Genomic DNA, 18,928 nt, shown 5'->3' with positions numbered 1-18,928 from the left:
ACCTGGCTCATAGTGTTCTCTGCTCCTACTCCTGCCCCCATCCTGGAGTTATTTCACTTTCCACAAGGATAACACAACCAATACCCTGGAGTCCCAGGAACATCATCTCCAGAAACAGTTATCTTCTCTCCCCTTCAACCACCCACTCTCTGGACCTTGTCATTACCTGGAGTTCTACTTTCTCTGTCTCTTAAATGCAACTGTCTGACCACCTACACCCTCTCTCAGTATTTCTTCTTTCAATGTCACTTCAGGACACTTAACAGCATATCTATCACATATGAGTCACTTAAGTGATATTTATTAAATAAACCATACTAGTTTTTGGACCTCATTAACACTTGTGTTCATCAGTCCCTTCTTTGTCTCCCAATCCATCAGGTGGATCTACCCACCTTTCCACCTGTTGAAAGCTGATCTGCCCCTCAGGCTAAAACTGAGACCCTGTCTCTCCCATATAAACATGTTGATCTCTCCCTAAATGTAGAAAAAACAGGGAGCACATCTAATTCACTTTGCAGTTTCAACATTTATTTCTGATACCAAAACTTGACAGCACACAAGGGGGAAAAAAAGCAATAGACAAGGAACGGCAAATAAATTTATCTTGCATGCCACTTTCAGTCAACAGGATGTGGCTCTCTAGATAGATGTGTTTAGAAGGAATCTGAGGCTTCAGCCTCACTCAGGGGACAGACTATTGCAACTGATTAGCAATATCTGTGAACACAAGAAAGAAAAAAATTTAAAAATCAATACTATATATCAACTAGTAAGGAATAACAATACCCAATAGTGCTTCCCCATACTTTCCTCGTCTCCCCACCATGGGTTTCCTAGGACTCCCAGCTCATGCACATAAATACATTCCCATGGACCCTATATCTTCCAGTGACCCTAACTACCCAATCCAAAGTGATGTACTTACCCAACATCTCACTCAACCCAGAAGAAACCAATGGCACCAAAGTTGGCAGAAAAGTTGGCACTGGCTGTACCACCAGGGCCAATAATGGGGCTGGCGAAGGTCTGAGGAAATCTGGAGCGGGCATTCTGGTGGTATCTGGCCCAGAAGGTAAACGGGATTCTGGACCAGGGATCTCCAAAATCTCCTTCCTCATCCCAGGTCAGCAGCTCAAACTCAATGTCATCCCAGCTCCAGGGCCCAGATACGGCCTCATCTCCAATCCCCATGCGGGTTCTCGCCTCAGCCCGGGCTTCGGCCTCAGCTGCAGCAGCATCCAGAGCATCCAAAGCCTCATCTGCGGCCTCCATGAACTGTGCAGTCCAGTCACGAGGGTCTCTCTTCTGAACCTGAGATGAGAAATATAAAATAAAATAAAACTCATAATAGTATTGGTTAATATTTATGAAGCACTTACTATATATTTAATGCCCTACTTTGTGCTATTGTTTACATAATAACAACAACAAATACCACCAGTAATGTGGCACCTACCATGTGCGATACCTAAGATCTCACTCCTGCTCTGGACTTTTCCCAGCCAGTCATACCTCATCCCTTCACCTATCAAGTCTGGAGCAGTTCCTCTATTACCTCTGCAATGAATCTCAGCACTTTCATCTTGCTAGTCTCATGGTAAGAACGGAGGCCCCAGAGGAACTCATACTCAGGAGGGTTGCTGTTGGGCACTCGTCTGTAGTCCAAGTACCTTAGAAAGAGCAAAAGGGTCTTTGTTTCTACCCAGAATGCAGAATAATCCTAGATTTTTACAACCCAAATTTTAGGTAGCAACTCCTCCCAGACTCATTCCTAAACACAGATTATTTACCCTTTAATAATCAGGACTTCAAATTCCTAATGCTAGTGCTTCTAGACTAAGCAATCACCTACAGCTGCAGGGTGGCTTGTGTAGGGTCATAGAAAGGACAACACTTAATCTCACCCTCTCTGTCACAGCTCTAGCTCCAGGTTCTTGTAACCTTGTTACTGAGCCACAGATAGGCCCACTGCAATGATTACACTGCAGTGCAAAAGCCTCAGCCAGGCCCAGCCTTGGAAATGTCTACTGTGGGGATGGTGGACATGCTTCACTTGCAAGATAACTATACTGCAGAAAAATCCAACCACAAGGAGCATGCTCAATTAATACTCCTGAGTACATAGGTGTTTCTGAATGTGTATGTATAGGTATAATTAGTGTAAGAAATGAGCATGGGAAGAGCTTTCAACATACAGAACTCATGAGGACCAGACAAAGCCCCTTAGACATCACTTACTTTTGCTTTACAAACTCATAAGTGAGAAGTTTCCTCAGATCTCCAAGGAGAGGATGTCTCACTCTGAAAGTAAAAAAAGGAACACATAATCAGAGACTATGAGATTGCCCAAAGAAAAGAAAAGAGCTTTCCAGCACAGAGGTCAGAGATGAGAGAAGAGGCAGAGTTCAGGACTATTTCCCCATCCACCCAGGTCACATCCTTGGGCTCTGTACGTCCCCAAACTAATCCCCTTAGACCACCAGGCTGATGCAATCCTGGGACCATCCTCTGTTGCCAAAAGATGATATAAACAGGCAAGAGATGAGAGAGCCCAATCATACCCAGGACGCAGTCCCATCTTGCGTAGTGCCTCCCAGAGGACAGCTGTGAGGGGAGGCAAGGGGAGACAAGGGACGGAAAATGAGCATGGAAATTAGGCTGCAGCCAACTCCCAGGTGCAGATCCAGCCACTCACCTTCACTGGCACGGTTGCCATTCATGAAGATAACGCCCAAAATCACTAAAAGGAGACCCAGCTTGGGTGTGTCTTTGGTCCTAAAGGAGCACAAAAAGAATATATTTTCAGCCGCCATTTGCATGAGACACCCCAGGCAGCTTACCTATCTAGCTTCTCCAGTATTCCCCGGCTAAGGGATAATTCTACCCCAGCTCTGCCCATGACCTGTTATGTGAACTTGAATCTTAGACCCTGACCTACTTGAAACTCCCAGAAAAAAAGCACCACTCAGAAAAGCAATGTTCCATCTCCTTTCCAATCTTACGTTCCCAGTATGCCAGCCAGGGACTCAGGGGTGCTGATGAGAATGTACAGGTGTTCTTCCTTGTCAATTTCCTTCAATTGAATCCCGAATTTCTACAGGAAGAAGAATACAGACTATGAAACTACAAAATCTAGCACAAGCTACCCATACTCAGTCACTCACCTCCCTGTGAGACTTGCCCCTAAACGTCCAGTAGGAATGCCATGAATTTTTGAAATCAAGACTTTTCCCATCATTCCTATTCCTCAGGGCTGCCTTCTCACCTTCTCCAGGACAAAGCACGCACGTTCAATGATTTCTGGATAAACGTCAGTGTATTCACGGATGATATCCCTCAGCATTTCTGTAGGAGAGAGGAGGGAGCACCTGAGCTGAGCAGGGGCCACAGAGCTGCAACCCCTTTGCCAGCCCTGCTGAGGGGTGCATAGTCTGGGTCCTCAAAGGTGAAAAAGGAAGAATCAGTCATGGAAAGAGGGGATTGACGGGGAGAGGACATATAAGCAAAGGGATGTCCACAGAGCATGGGGTGAGGGGAAGGGCAGAAAAATGGGAGAGGGCACTAGACGCCTACCTGAGCGCTTGATGGGCACCTTTGTGTAATCTTTAAGCATCAGGTACTTGACCAACTTATTTGCCTGGGAGGGGAAAAGAAAATTATTAAAGTTGTAAGATATTTACAGAAAACTTGGTTGAATTACAGATGGAAGGATGACAAAGAAAAGAGCAAGAGGGGGACAAGTGACTGAGGAGTTACAGTTCTTACTCTTTCCTGAAGAAGGGCCACATCTCGGGGCTGTGAGGCACCCAGGTTCTGTGAGGCACGTGAGTTGGGAGAGGGGCGCAGGTTTGGTGAGGGTCGCAGGTTCTGCCAGTCAGGTGGAACTGGCCAATCGGTGGGGATCCAGTCAGGTGCGAGCGGCCAGTCAGTGGGAAGTGGCCAATCGGGTGGCAGTGGCCAGTCAGGAGGGCCTTGCCAATCTGGAGGACCCTGCCAGCCCGGTGGGGTCTGCCATCCAGGTGGGGTCTGCCATCCAGGTGGATTCTGCCAGGCCAGAGGGTTCGGCCAGACAACTGGGCCAGGCCAGACAATGGGGTTTGGCCAGATCACTGGGTTCTGCCAGATGACTGGGTTTGGCCAGATCACTGGGTTCTGCCAAGCAACTGGGTTTTGCCAGGCTGGTGGGGTCTGCCTAGCTGGGGGGCTCTGACGTGCTGGTGGGGTCTGCCTGGCTGCCTGGTTTTGCCAGCCTGATGGGTTCTGCCAGGCCAATGGGGTCTGCCAGAGCACATTGGGGGGTGCACCAGGCGGGTTCTGAGTGGTAACTGGAACTGGTGCAGATCTCCAGGTCCCCGCAGCCAGTGGAGCCCGCCTCTGATCCCCACTGCTGTTCTCTTCCACATTCAAGTTATTAATCTGCATCATCAGAGAGAAGGAAGGTCCAGGGTCACCAGTTGTTTCTGTGTCCTCACCCTATCTATTCCAGGAAGGCCCCCTAAAACCCTCACCTGTAGTGACAGCCTGACCCACTAGCCAATGGTCACCCTGAGTCCTGGGCTTGTCTTTCACTGTCTTCCAGGCAGGAGTTTCATCTCTGAATCAGGCCAGGAGCAACCCAAGGGTGGGGCCTGAAGCTTCTCCTCTTCCTATGTCCACCACTGGCTCTGCTTGTACCACCCTGGACAAATCACTCAAGTCACTTCACTTCTCTGGCACTCAGCTTCCTTCTCTATAAAACTGGATAACTTTCAGGATTTAACGAGATAACCTGTGTGAATGCGCCTAGCCCAAGTCCTAACATATGGTTAGGCTACTATGGTTAGTGGCTACTATCAAAATGCAAACTGAATCACATACAGATTGTATATATTATGTGTCCATGTCTCATCTCCCCATTAGTCTGTGGATACTCAGAGGGCAGGAACGATCATATTCACCTTATCATTCCCCATAACCTAGCTGAATACAGGCAGTTTTATATATATAATTTGTTTTGTTTTGTTTAGGACAAATGAACAACCTCAGAGAACAGAGAGCCCAAAGCAAAGTGGAGCTAGCAGAGATCTCACCTTGCGGGTCCGCTTGCCCCGAATTATAGTCCTGGACTCCAGATTCTGAGCCTGGGAACCATCTGCTGATGTCTGTGCAGCTGCACCATCAGATTCAGAGATACCTGGGTCGGCCTCTATGTCAGCCTGTGAAGCGGCCATCTTGGCCTGGTTAACATTCTGGGTGTGGGTATCACCTGTTGGGGCCTTAGTGGTGTCATTCCAAGCCTTGAAGGCTGTCTTAGGCTGAGTGTTGGCCATCGCACCGGCATTGAGAGACTGAGAGAAACTGTAGGTGGCATTTGGCCCCCCCTTACTAGTGGCATTCTGGGCCTTAAAGGCCATCCCGGACTTGTTGGCAGTTAACTCACTGGTGGTTGCTGCCTGGGAAAAATCATAGGCAGCATTTGGGCCCTTAAGGGTGGCATTCTGGGACTTAAAGGCTCCCTTAGGTGGTGTGTTGGGCATCTCCTTGGCATTAAGAGCCTGAGAGAAATCATAGGCATCATTTGGGCCTTTTGTGGTGGCATTCTGGGCCTTAAAGGCTGTGTTAGGCCTAGCGGCAGCTGCTAAAGCCTGAATATCAGCCATCTCACTGGCTGTTGGGGGCCGTGAACTCTGGTGACTAGAATTCTGCCCGCTGGCAGCTGCTGTGGCCTGGTTGGTAGGTGGAGCCTCCGAGATCTGGATGGCCTCCATCAGGGTCTGCATAAGCAAGGTGCTGTCTTCTACCGAGGCCTCAGCCTGCAAATACAGGGGGGAAAATTAAATCTCTGGGCCTCTGAAGCAGGAACAGAAGGGTGGCAGGAGCAGTGTAGGGGATGTGCAGGCGGGCAGTTGGTGCAAAAAGAGAAAGGCTGAAGCAGAGATCTAGATGGCCAGAGAAGGGCAAGGGAGGTGGAGTGGCAACAAAACGTGTGGTAGGAGCTAAATGAGGGTTGGGCGCAAAACGTGTGGTAGGAGCTAAATGAGGGTTGGGGCGGAATGAAGAGTGGGGGTGAAATGGAATGAGGAGCTGGAGGGGCTGGCCCAGGAGTGAAGTTACAGTAGAGTGGTGCAGGGTGCGGTGGGAACTCAGGACTCAGGGTGGGGTGAGGGTGTCGCCCCAAGGAGTTGAGCAGAATTGGGGGGGTCGCAGGGGGTGGGGAATGCAAGAGAGAGAGAAGGTGGAGGCGGGAGGTTGGGGGAGGGGGCGGCAGACTGCTCTACAAGAGTCAGGACTATGGAAAAAAATGGTTCCTTACCCAGCCCGCATTCTCTGGGCAGATTGCCCTAACTACTAACAGGGTCTCCCCTTTCTCTGAGCAGGGACTGATGGCTGAAAAGGGATGCCCCCCCCCCCCCGTTGATAAACCATGGGAACTTGACAGACGACGGAGTCTAGGCATGAAGACGGCAAAATCAGGTCTAGGCGTATGGTGGGCAAAGGGGCCCAGGGGGGACCTGTCGGCTAGGGAAATGGTGGGGTGGGGAGTGGAGATCTCACCTGGTAGCCGAGGAGGCCCGCACCACAGTCCATTTTCTGAGCCATAGCTCCTGTCCCTCTGGCAAGAGCAGAGCCTGGGGGATGTGGGGGAGGAACTGGGCGTTATATTACAGAGGGCAAATATGAACGACCGAATGCGGGAGGGGTGTTTGGGGTTTGATTGTGCGGGCGGATGAGGTGCTGAATGTGAGGGGAAGGGGCAGGATCGGAGTGGGAAAAGTGAATGAGTGTCCGGATGGCGGTTCTGAATCCCGAGAAGCTACTGACAGGGAGAACCTTCAAATCGTGGTTCCGAAAGCTGGTAAGAGTTCTGAATCCAGGGGGATTGGGTTGGGATTCGCATTTGGAAAATTGAATAGAGGTTTCGAATCAAGAGGAATCGTATAACAGTACAGATCGAGGTCGAGAAATCTGTGCAGATTTTGAACGATGGGAAGGGTTCAGAGAGCGAACAGGCGTTCTGAATAAGGGAGGATCGGGTGAGGAGTGTGAATCGAGGTTTGGGGAGTGGAAGGGGGATCAGAATCCAGGGTAAAGGGATCGGGATGAAAAATGGGGGGGGGGGCGACCAGGGGGCAAATGCCCTGTCTGGGGGCTAAATCTCACCTTGCCTCAGGCCCCAACCCCAACCCCCTCGCAGCCTCCCTTCTTCACGACTCAGAGGATCGGGATTGCAGTGCTCGGCTCTCAGCAGCCGCACCCTCTCCTTGTCCAGGAGAAAATGCCAGCGCGGCAGCTAGGACGACCCCGCCTCTTCGCCTAATATACCACCCACCGCCTCAGATGGTTGTGCGCATGCGCAAGACTGACCGACCAAATTAGCGTCTCGGTCGCCTCCCCAACAAAAGCTTCGTCCTGTAGACCGCGGTGCGCATGTGCAGTGGGAAGTAGTCCCGCCCCTTTGCCAACACACTAACCCACCACCAACCAGGTCGACAGTATACAATGGTCCCTCCCCTTCTTCTCTATCCCCTGCCCCAAACAGATGCGCTGTGCCTCTAGATCCCACCCCTTGCCCCGCACACCGGCCCCCTACCTTTTCCGCAATGCGTCTCTGTTCAATCCCTCCCCTCTCGTGGCCTCTCCTGTCTGGTCGGTATGCATCTCCACCCCCTTGCCTAGCACCACTTAGGTCACTATTAAGGAGGTCTCTGTGTGGGGTCTCTAATTGCAACCAGTGTTAGGCTCCCGCTAAGCTCATCTACTTTGGGACCAAGGAAAAGGTATGGCCAGATAAAATACACTATTGAAGGTAGAAAGATGCCGTGCCTGCCACGTGACTACATGATCCCCCTCAACAGCTCCCAGACTCATAAACATTAGCTACTCTCCTGCATTTTGTGCAGCTCCAGCCATGGACTATTTTGTATGTGGAGGTGGGGAGGAGGGGAGGGAAGGGCACAGCTTGTACATCACAGCAGGATCTGTGCTAGGTCATGTTTTCCTCTCACAGAAGCCCTGGGAGGTGGATGCCAGCATCTCCATTTTACAGATGAAGATGCTGAGGCACAGGCACACTGCATGAACTAGACAAGGCCACAGAGCCAGTAAACAGAAAATGCAAAATGTGAGCCTGGATCTTCCTGACTCCAAAACCCATGTTCCACTAGTTCTGGCCTGGGGACTGAGGCTCCCTCCCCTCTTCAATTTGAACAGATCCATCCCCCACCTCCTCTGCCCTGTCAACATCTGTCGCAAACAAGCAAGGTTTGTGTTCTCTGAGACCTAAGCTCCTGCTTTGCATCCCGGAGGACACAGGTAGAGCCCTTTCTCCTTGGGGTCCACTGCCTGCTCTGACTGTCTGGCCTCTTTGCTGTGAGTGGCACAAACACGCTGCCCCTGAGGCTTTCCTGGTGCCCCCTGGAGTGGCCAGGACAATCAGGCACTTGTGTGTCTGAGCCATGGCAAGCCCTGATTCAGAGTAAATGTTTGCCCTGCTTCTCCCCAGGGCTGGGCCTCAATTTCTGGGATGGAGTGCAGGGCCAGTCTGTGACTAGCTGTGTGAGCCCCCTCAGGTCACATCGCTTCTCGGAGCCCAGCTTCTCAATATGCAAAATGGGAAGCACAAGTAGCACTTACGGGGGTCCTTCCCAAGGACACACATGCTGCTATACTTCCAGGATGACTGGAGAGACTCAAAAAGGCAGAAAACGATATACAGATGTGAGGTGACCCAAATTGAACTGATACATTTCCAAATCCAAGGTAGATCTTTGTACATTTCACATGTGTTCTGGCATCAGCTCCTGTCAGGAGTCTGCATATGAAAGGAAGCTAATGCTAGGACAGACCACAGCATTCGGTCCCCAAGGGCCAACATCAAATCTGCCTGGCTGGATGACTTTCCTCATCTGTTGCATAGCAACCTCCCCTGTCAGCGGCCTGTTTTTCCCCAGCACTTCCTCTGTCAAGTGTCTGCAGTGGGACGTGATTAGACTCAGAAAAGGAGGTCTGAAACACCATTTTATATGCTATCTGCTTTCATATCTGTATCTCCAGTCTTGACTTGGCCTATGAATTCTAGATCCATAATCCAACTGCATATCTCACTTCTCAATTGGATATGTCTCAGTATTTTCAAAATTAACAAGTCCGAAACTGATTCCTTTGTATATATCCTCCTCCTTACCAACACTGTGTGTTTCTCCTTTAGTCATGCCCTTCTCTTCTGTTAGAATAAAAGCCTTTTAGGGAGATGGATTTTTGTTTTATTCATTGCTGCATCCCCAGCACCTAGAACGATGCCTGGCATACTTTATATGCTCAAAAAATATCTGTTTAATGAATTAATGAATCCCACCATCCACCCTGTTGCTCAAGCAAGAAACCTGAGAAGCATTCTTTCTTCTTTCCCATGATGAATTCACTTACTTTTCCTCATTATAGAAATAATGCATATTCACCATTAAAAATTCAAACATTACCTAAATATTTCAGAAATTAAGTAAACGTCATTCTAAATCTCACCACCTTGAGATAACTGCTATTAAGATTTTGATACTACCTTTTCATATAACATTTTATACATATATATTCTTACATAAATGGGATATTATATATGCCATAAATATTTTAAATTGCATTCTTTTGCTTACTGCCTTCCACTCCTTTCTTTCACCTCTACCCTCATCTGCCAGACATGCATTTTTAACAACCATTTTTATATCCTTCCATGTTCAAAAAGTCGTATTTTCTATTGTTTTACAAAAATTAAGATCATATTATATACACTTTAATGCATCTGATTTATCTTAGTTAATGCTAGTCTACCTCTGATTCATTCTTTTACATTGCTGCATAGTATTCCATGATAGGGATGTATCATAATGTATTCAACCATTTCCCCACTGATGGTCATTAATTTTATTTTTTTTGCACAAACAACATGCAATAAAATACTTGTGCATACATCCTTGTATTTTAATGCTTAATGTTTTTTATTCCTATGACACCAGATACCTGGGAATAAGTTTGACATACTCTACAGTGCTTGGTATTATAAGACTATTCCAATGTTTTGCCAATCTGATATGTATTTTATTGGTATCTCCTTGTGGCTTTAATTTACGTTTCTGATAAGTAGTGGAATACATATTCATATATTAATGGATCTATTAGATTTCTTTTGTAAAGTACTTGTGCAAATCTTTTACCTATTTTTCTGGTGGTATCTGTTTCATTGATTTTTAGAACTTCTTTATACAGTCTTACAGATGCTTCTTGAAAATTCTTAGGGCTAGATGTATTTCAAATTTTTCCCCCATGTTTTAGTAAGGTAATACAGTGTGTATATTCTATATTACATAATAGTTTCAACTGCAAAAGCCACAAAGGCTTCTCACTTTTTCACATTCCCTTAGCAGTTAACAGAATGTGATCTAAGATTTACCAGTGTGGCGGAGTCCTGAAGACCACCCTTTGGTTCAATGATTCACTAGAAGGATTCACATAACTCAGAAAAGGTGTTATACTCATGGCTATAGTTTATTATAGTGAAAGGATACTGATTTAAATCAGCAAAGCTAAAAGGCACATAGGGCAGAGTCCAGGAGAGACCAGGCATGAGCTTTCAGTTGTCCTCTCTCAGTGGAGTTGTACAGCCAGTGCTTAATTTTCCCAGCAAGATGTGTGACAACCAGGGAAGCTCACCTGAGCCTTGGTTCCCCAGGATTTTACTGGGGATCAAGTTAGGTAGGCAAGGAACACCTACATGGCTGACCTTAGTTACTCAGTCTCCCGCCTGTGTAGAGGTCAAACTAATACCACAAGGCCCTAGGCCCCACTATATATCACACTGTTAACATAAACTATCTGGTGTGACCTAAAGCCCCAGGTGAATAAAGACACTCTAATCAGGCAGGATATTCCAAGGGCTTAGCGGTAATCTCCCAGGAGCTTGTTAAGAGCTGAACTTTTCTTTGGAAGGTGCAGACATTTTTTCGGAATGCACAGGGTTTGAACACCCCAGACCTGCCAAGTCAATTCTTTCACTGCATAGTCACAAATCTAAACTAACGCTTGGTCTGAAAGGAGTGATTCAAAGGTGCAATAATGGAATTCAATGCCATATCTGTGGTAGTGAGAGGAGCAGCCACAAGAAAATCCAGTTTCTAGGAGCAGCATTGGTAGCAAGGCCAAGGGCAGCATCCAGTATCCAGTGTTCAGTGGTGGCAGTAATGGTATCTAACCAGCTAATACTTGTGGCATAATTCTTGAAATACAGCTGGGCCAGCTGCTTTTAGCAAATTATTTTATAAATTCTACTACTTTAAAAAATTTTTAAAAACTTTTTATTTTGAAATAATTATAGATACACAGGAAATTACAAAGATAGTACAGAGAAGTCCTATGTACCCCTTCAGGTGCTTCCCTCAATAAGTACATCTATGCAACTATAATACAATATCAAAACCAAGAAATTGACATTAGTATGACATATGTGTATAGTTCTATGTTACTTTAGCACACGTGGAAGTTTCTATAGTAATCACCAGAGCAACCAAAATACAGAACTATTCCATCACCACAAAGATTTCCCTGAACTACCCTTTTATAGACACATTCACCTCCCTTCCCTCCACTGAACCTAACCCTTGGCAGCCATTAATGTGTTCTCCATCTCTATAATTTCAACATTTCAAGAAGGTTATAAAATTGGAATCATACAATATGTAACATTTTGAGTGACTTTTTTTTTTCACTCAGCATAATGCCTGTGAGATACATCCAAGTTGTTGTGTGTAGCAATGGTTTGTTCCTTTTTTATTGCTGAGTACTATACCATGGTAGTGATGTGCCACAGTTGATTTAACCATTCACTCACTGAAGGGCATGTGGAAGGTTTCCAGTTTGAGGTTATTATGAATAAAGCTACTATAAACATTTGTGCACAATCTTTTCTGTGAACATAAGTTCTCATTTCTCTGGGATACATGCCCAAGAGTGCAATTGCTGGGTTGTACAAGAGCATGTTAGTTTTATCAGAAACTGCCAATTTTTCCCAGAGTGGCTGTATCATTTTACATTCCCACCAGCAATGTCCGAGTGATCCACTTGCTTCGAATCCTTGCCAGCATCTGTTGTCAGTGTTTTTTAGCCATTCTGATAAATGTGAAGTAATAACTTACTGTGATTATAATTTGCATTTCCCTAATGGCTAATGATGTTGAATACTTTTAACATGTGCTTATTTGCCATCCATATACCCTTTTTGATGAAATGTTTCTTCATGTCTTTTGCCCATTTCCTAATTAGATTGTTTGTTTTCTTTCTGTTTTTAGTGTTGAATCTTGAGAATTTATATATTTTATGTATGAATCCTTTGTCAGATATATGGTTTGCAAATATTTTCTCCCAGTTTGTAGCTTGTCTTTTCATCCTCGAAACAGAGTCACAATACAAAATTTTGAGGAAGCCCAATTTATTGACTTTTTTCCTTTCTATTTCTAAGAACTCTTCAACAAGCCCTAGGACTTGAAGATTCTATCCTATGTTATATTCTAAAAGTTTTATGGTTTTAACTTTTATATAGAAGTCTACCATCTATTTGGATTTAAATTTTGAATGAGATGTGAGGTTTAGGTCGAGGTGCATTTGGGAGGATGACAGAGGCAGAGCTATGGCTATCCATCCAATCATTCCAGCACAATCTGTTTAAAAGACAATCCTTCTATTGAATTATTTTTGCACCTTTATCAAAAATCAGTTGGTCATACTTGTGTGAGGCTATTTCTGAGTTTTCTGTTCTATTCCATTGATCTATATGTCTGTTCATCCACCAATACCACAGTCTTGACTACTATAGCTATACAACAGTCTTGAAATTAGGTAGAATTTTATTCTTTTTCAGAACTATTTTATCTATTATTCTAGTTCTTTTGTTTTTCCATATACTTTACAATAATCTATACCTACAAAACATCCTGCTGTGATTTTGATAGCAATTGCATTCAACCTGTATGTCAATTTAGGGAGAATTAACATCTTTCTAGTGTTAATTCTTCTAATCCATGAATACAGTATGTCTCTCCTTTATTTTGATCATCTTTGATTTCTTCATCAGAGTTTTGTGTATTCTGCTGTTGTTGAGCGTTCTATAAATATCAATTAGATCCTGTTGGTTGATGATGCTGAGTTCTTCTATAGCCTTGCTGATTTTCTCTCTAGTTGTTCTATCCATTGTTGAGGAATGGGTGTTGAAGTCTCCAACTATGAATGTAGATTTGTCTATTTTTACTGTCAGTTCTATTAGTTTTTCTTTTGGATACTTTGCATCTCTGTTGTTTGCTGTATGCACATTTAGGATTGCTATGTCTTCTTAGTAAATTGATCCTTTATCCCTCTCTGTCCATGGTAAATGTCTTTGCTCTGAAGTCTACATTGTTATTAATATCACCAATCTTGCTTTCTTTTGATTAATATTTGCATGGTATATATTTTAACATCCTTTTACTTTCAATCTAATTTTATGATTATATTTGAACTGAGTTTCTTATACACAGTATATAATTGGGTAATGTTCATTTATTCACTCTGCCAATCTCTGTCTTTTAATTGGTGTATTTAGACCATTTACATAGAATTGAATTGTTGATATATTAGAGCTTAGGTCTGCCTTTTTATTTTTCATTTTATGTTTTTTTCTCTATTTTTCATTTCTCTGTTTTCTTTCGCTTGCTTTCCTGTTAGTTAATCTTTTTTGTAGAATTCTGCTATGATCTAAATGTTTGTGTTCCTCCAAAATTTCTATGTTGAAATCCTAACTCCCAAAGATGACAGTATTTAGGAGGTAGGCCTTTGGGAGGTGCTTAGGTTATGAGGGTAGAGCCCTTATGAATGGAATTAGTGCCTTAAAGGCTCCAGAGAGATCTCTAGCCCCTTCTACCACATGAGGACAAAGTGAAAAGGTGCCAGCTATGAATCAGGAAGAGGGCTCTCACCAAATGCAACCACGTTGGTGCCTTGACCTTGGACTTCTCAGACTCCCAAACTGTGAGAAATTTCCGTTGTTTATAAGCTACCCAGTCTGTGGTATTTTGTTATAGCAGCCCAAATGGACTAAGACAAATTCTATTTTGATTTATCTATAATGTTTTTGACTATATAGCTTTGCATAACCTTTTGTAGTGGTTGCTATAAGTATCACATACATGTAATGTATCACAGTCAACATTTTACCAGTTTAGTGAAGTTTAGAAAACTTACCTCTGTTTACATGCTTTTACCATCACTTATAATATAATTTATATATATATATATATATATAATTGTCTTAAATATTTCCTTTACATACTTTGAGAACTACAGATAGTGTTATAATTTTTGCTTCAATCATCAAACATAATTTAGAGAACTCAAAAGGAAAAGGAAAGTCTATTATGTTTACCCATAATTTACTGTTTTTGGTGTTCTTTCTTCCTTACTGATGGTGTAAGATTCTTTCATTTATCATTTCCTTTCTTTTTCAAGAACTTTCTTTAGCCATTCTTTTGGGATAGGTAGGCTGGTGACACATTCTCTTAGTTTTCCTACTTCTGAAAATGTCTTGATTTCCTCTTCATTACTAAAGAATATTTTCATCGGTTATATAATTCCACGTTGCCCATTCCTTTCTTGCCGCACTTGAAAAATGTCATGGCCTCCATGGTTTCTAATGAGAAATCTGCTGTCATCAATTTGGTGTTCTCCTATAGGTAAAGTGTCATTTCTCTCTCTGGTGGCTTTCAAGATATTTTATTTCTGTCTTTAGCTTTCAGAGTTTTGAAAATGATATGTCTTGGTGTGAATTCATCCTATTTGGAGTTTGTTCAGTTTCTTGAAATCTATGGGATTATGCTTTTTTCCAAATTTGGGAAATTTTCAGCCATTTTTTTAGCCCTTCTTTCTCTTTTCTTCTGTGACTATGATGACACTTATGTTAAATCTTTTGTACTAGTCCAACAAGTGCCTGAGGCTCTGTTTATTTTTGTTTTTCAGTCTATTTTTTCTCTATTGGTCAGATTGGATAATTTCTATTATTCGATCTTTGAGTTCACTGATTCGTTTTTCTGTCATCTTATTCTGCTGTTGAGCTCATCCACTGAGGGTTTTTTTTTAAGTTCATTTATTGGATTTTTCAGTTCTTAAATTTCTTTGATTTTTCTTTATATCTTCTATTTCTTTAGAGATTTTTCTAATTCCTTGCTGAGACTTTCTATTTTTTCATTTGTTCTAAGATGTTTCATTTGTTCACAACTGCTCACTGAAACATTTTTATGATGGCTGTTTAAAAATCCTTGTTAGATGAGTCTAATATCTGTGTCATTTTGGTGTTGGTGTGTGTTGACTAACTTTTCTCATTCAAGTTGTGATTATCATAGTTCTTGAAATGACAAGTGACTTTTAATTGAATCCTGGATATTCTGCATATTATGTTATGAGGATCTGAATTTTATTTAAATTTTCTGTTTTATCACATGTGGGTGGAAGTCCACATTCCCATTCAGCCTCCATTGACACCTGAGAGAAAGGGCCCCTCGTTACTGAGGGCTAAGTGAGAGTTCTAGTTCCATACTGGAACTGACACCACCCTGACTGGGAGAGACGTGGGTGCCTAATTACATGATGAATGTGTATCACTGTTAGTACTGGGTAGTGATAAAAATTCTGACTCTATACCAAGCCTTCTTTTGACACCATCCCATTGGTTAGGGGGAGGAGTATGTCATTATCATACATTAGGGATGGAGATCCAAGCTCCCCACATGGTCTCTGACACTGTGGGGATTGGGTTGTTCCCACACTCCATTTGCCCTTCTCTGACACTCTGTCAGGAGATTGGAAACCTCATTACAGCTTGGAAAGGATGGAAGTATAGGGTCTCTAGTTGGTTTTTGTTGGTAGGAGTGGGGCCACAGTCTGTCCTCTTGTATTTAGCTACAGTAGAAAAGTTATTGTCTATCAATTTTTTTTTGTATTGCTATGCTGATAGAGACAGCAGACTTACATTGGGGCTTATCTTTTGGTCTGTGACCTTTGGTGTTTCCAGTTTGTCAGCTCCTCCAGCATCTGGTCTCGGATATACATGAAAAAAAGAAAACCTAGGGAACTCACCACCATGTCGTTCCTTGGGATCCAAGTTCCCTAGAGAATATGTCATCTTATCTCCAACTTTCAGGGTCTTCTCATGTTTAGTTTATATATAATGCCCAGGATGAATAGGGACAAGTACATCTATACCATTAACCCTTCCTGCTGGAAGCAGAAGTCCCCAATTCTAGTGCTTTTTTAAAAATTACAACTATTGGGATTTCTAATGTACAATCATTCTATAAGAAAAATAAATAATTTGATCACTTGTTTTACCATATATATAGCACTTATTTTGTCTTATATGATTTACTGAAACATCAAGAACAATATTGGGTAATAATCTCAATAAGTAACATCTCTTTCATTTTTCTGAAATGACTTTATCATTTCACCATTTAGAATGTTTGTTGCTTTTTTATAAGTAGTTTTTAAAAATCATATTTTGTTTATTTCTCTTCCTATTTGAGTTATTCATAATGTCTCTCTCCCCCTTATTCTCAAATCTAATCCATCATCTATCCCTGTCGATTCTACCATTTTAAGCATAACTTGATTTCATTCTATTCTCTCACTTTTCACATCTTGTTAGAATGGAGCATGAAGAGAGGAAGAAACGGGGAGAGAAAAGTCGAAAAGAGAGGGGTTGAAGAGGAAGAGGGGGAGGAAGGAAAGAAGAAAGAAGAAAATAGTGGTAAGAGAAAGGATAAATAAAAATAGCAGTTGCAAGTAAATGGAATTATTATGATAAAGAGAAATAAGAATAGAGAAAAAATGGATACTAAGTTGACACAGAAAAAATAGGAGAAAAGAGAACAAGGAAGTAGAATGCAGAAGGGAGAAGAGATGTAGGATGGAAGAGTGTGAGAGGGAAGTAGAAAGAGATAGAGAAGTTAAGGAGTAGATGAAGAAGAAAGGAAAATAAACAAGGAAAAGGAAGAAAAAGAGGAAGGAGGGAACAGAGGAAATAACTAAGGAGAAAAGAAAAGTATTTGAAGTAAGAGGGACAGGGACAGGAAGAAGAATAAATGATGTGGACTCACACCTTACTAATGGCAGATTTCATTCTGCAGAGAGAAGAATATTGAATGTTAGAAGTTCCCCCTTTTTTCTCCTCAAATATCCAGTTCCCTTTATATTTGGTACCCATCAAATTGCCAGAGGTCATTTCTCACATGATGTTGCTCTTGGCACTGTGGTTTTCAACTAATAAAAGCCATGTGCCCCATATTTTGAATAGATAAATTTGTTTGGACACTCAGCACTTATCACGTACTTTTTGCTGCTAGTTGTTCATCAGGTATGGATATTATCTGACAAATTTAGGTATGCAGGAAATGCAAGTTTTCTTTTTTTCTGCAATTCACTTACATTCTATGTCAAGTTCCCAATATATTGAGTGGTTGAAACTCAATCTCTAGCAGTATGGAGTTCCCCTCATCCCTTTCTTGGGAATTGTGTCTAAGTTATGGGATCTTAGTATCAAAACATCAGGATGCATAATATCTGTTGAGTATCATATATCCATGCTGGCATTCATGTCGTATCTGGTTCACCAATGTCTCTCCAAGCAGGTAGCTGTTGAGTTGAGCCTCATTCTTTACTAAAGCCCCTTTGGAGTCTGACTCTCTCTGAGGGTGTCACATACCACTCATATATATGGAAAATATTCTGCTGCTCCTATCATACGCTGGGGCCTGTTCATCTCTGTGAGGCTGTCTTTGCCTACCACATTCTTCTTATACTCCCATAATACTCTGAGCTGAGGGAAACTATGTGAGGAGGCCTAAGACTCAGAATGCCTACAGACACCACATAGCCATTTCTATTTTGTAGTCTTGTCCGCTCCTGGCCTTACCCAGGAAGTGAGGCCCAAGGCCACATTGCTAGAGGATCTTACAAACCTATCTGGGGTTTCTTCCCATCCTTGGAATACAGAGCCTAAGTTTCTCATTTTTTCAGGAACCCACACTATCTACTCACTCCTTGCTTTCCCTCTGCTTTTCGTCTCAACAGAATCGATGTGAGGCTAGAGGCAAAGCCTTGAAAACAAGCACTAACAACAACAAAAAGCTGAACAAACTAAAAATCGATGACTTTTCTTGGACCCAACAGATAAATGAGGTTTCAGAGGAAACCATCACCCTGAAATCTTGAGAAACAGGCAAATCCAGAGTCACAGACAAGATCTGCTTTCCCAAAGCAAAAGCCACTAGAGTCACAAACTTGTAGGAACACCTCAAAAATAATTTTGACAAATCGCTAGAGGCTGAGTGTGGATTAGAGTGAGAGTGAGAAACTGCCGGGAGTGGTAGTCTTGGTGGGAGAGACAGTTTCATGGGCTTTACTTCCAGGAATCTCACCAGGTTCTCACAGTGAAGATCCAAGAAAGACACCCTTGTGGCCCTGGCAGGAGGGGAAAAGTCCTTGTGAATATCCTTGTGAAATATGCCCAGAGCCTTCTGCATAACACTTTCCAGGAGGAAAGACTACCAGAGCCTTGGAACAGAGCCATGGAGGAGGGACATTCTTCTCACTCCAGCTCCTTCTGGCTTTCCTTTCTCATCTAGGGTAGGGGCAAGGAGAGGGGGATTATACAAGAAGAAATACCTGTAAAAGTCACAGGCCAGAGTCACAGGCCCACTAAAACACTGAGATTTAATTTAAATATTATGAAACACTCTTTCCCCCATATCATATCACTACACCAACAGGAGGGCTCCAGTATAGTAACAGTGCCTTATAACTGAATGAGCTGCAAGACAAAGACTCTCTAAGGAAGAGTACTTAAGGAAGTCTAAACGCAAGAGAGGAAACAAAATCA

The 18,928-nt window shown here is 43.1% G+C and overlaps 1 protein-coding gene across 6 annotated transcripts in view; it reads right to left on the bottom strand.

Annotated features, from left to right (window-relative positions):
- Window positions 1-509: 509 nt before the first annotated feature.
- MAGED1 (MAGE family member D1) overlaps window positions 510-18,928 on the bottom strand; it is a 63,243-nt gene continuing 44,824 nt past the window's right edge. For 3 of the 6 annotated variants that reach the window (XM_058535881.1, XM_058535884.1, XM_058535885.1), the window contains 11 exons: window positions 6,538-6,611; window positions 5,073-5,795; window positions 3,769-4,419; window positions 3,577-3,640; window positions 3,269-3,348; window positions 3,006-3,097; window positions 2,699-2,778; window positions 2,565-2,607; window positions 2,242-2,304; window positions 1,559-1,673; window positions 510-1,314 (listed from right to left, as the gene is read on the bottom strand). In XM_058535881.1, coding sequence (XP_058391864.1) covers window positions 937-1,314; window positions 1,559-1,673; window positions 2,242-2,304; window positions 2,565-2,607; window positions 2,699-2,778; window positions 3,006-3,097; window positions 3,269-3,348; window positions 3,577-3,640; window positions 3,769-4,419; window positions 5,073-5,795; window positions 6,538-6,582 — 2,334 coding nt within the window. In that variant the 5' untranslated portion in view covers window positions 6,583-6,611 and the 3' untranslated portion in view covers window positions 510-936. Of the gene's footprint in view, window positions 1,315-1,558; window positions 1,674-2,241; window positions 2,305-2,564; window positions 2,608-2,698; window positions 2,779-3,005; window positions 3,098-3,268; window positions 3,349-3,576; window positions 3,641-3,768; window positions 4,420-5,072; window positions 5,796-6,537; window positions 6,612-7,143; window positions 7,281-18,928 lie in introns of those variants that run through there. The other 3 variants (XM_058535882.1, XM_058535883.1, XM_058535886.1) reach the window with 3 other exon arrangements.

Source organism: Diceros bicornis, chromosome X, assembly GCF_020826845.1.
Source record: "Diceros bicornis minor isolate mBicDic1 chromosome X, mDicBic1.mat.cur, whole genome shotgun sequence".
Lineage (NCBI taxonomy): Eukaryota > Metazoa > Chordata > Mammalia > Perissodactyla > Rhinocerotidae > Diceros > Diceros bicornis.
This window is presented reverse-complemented; position numbering and strand designations above follow the sequence as displayed.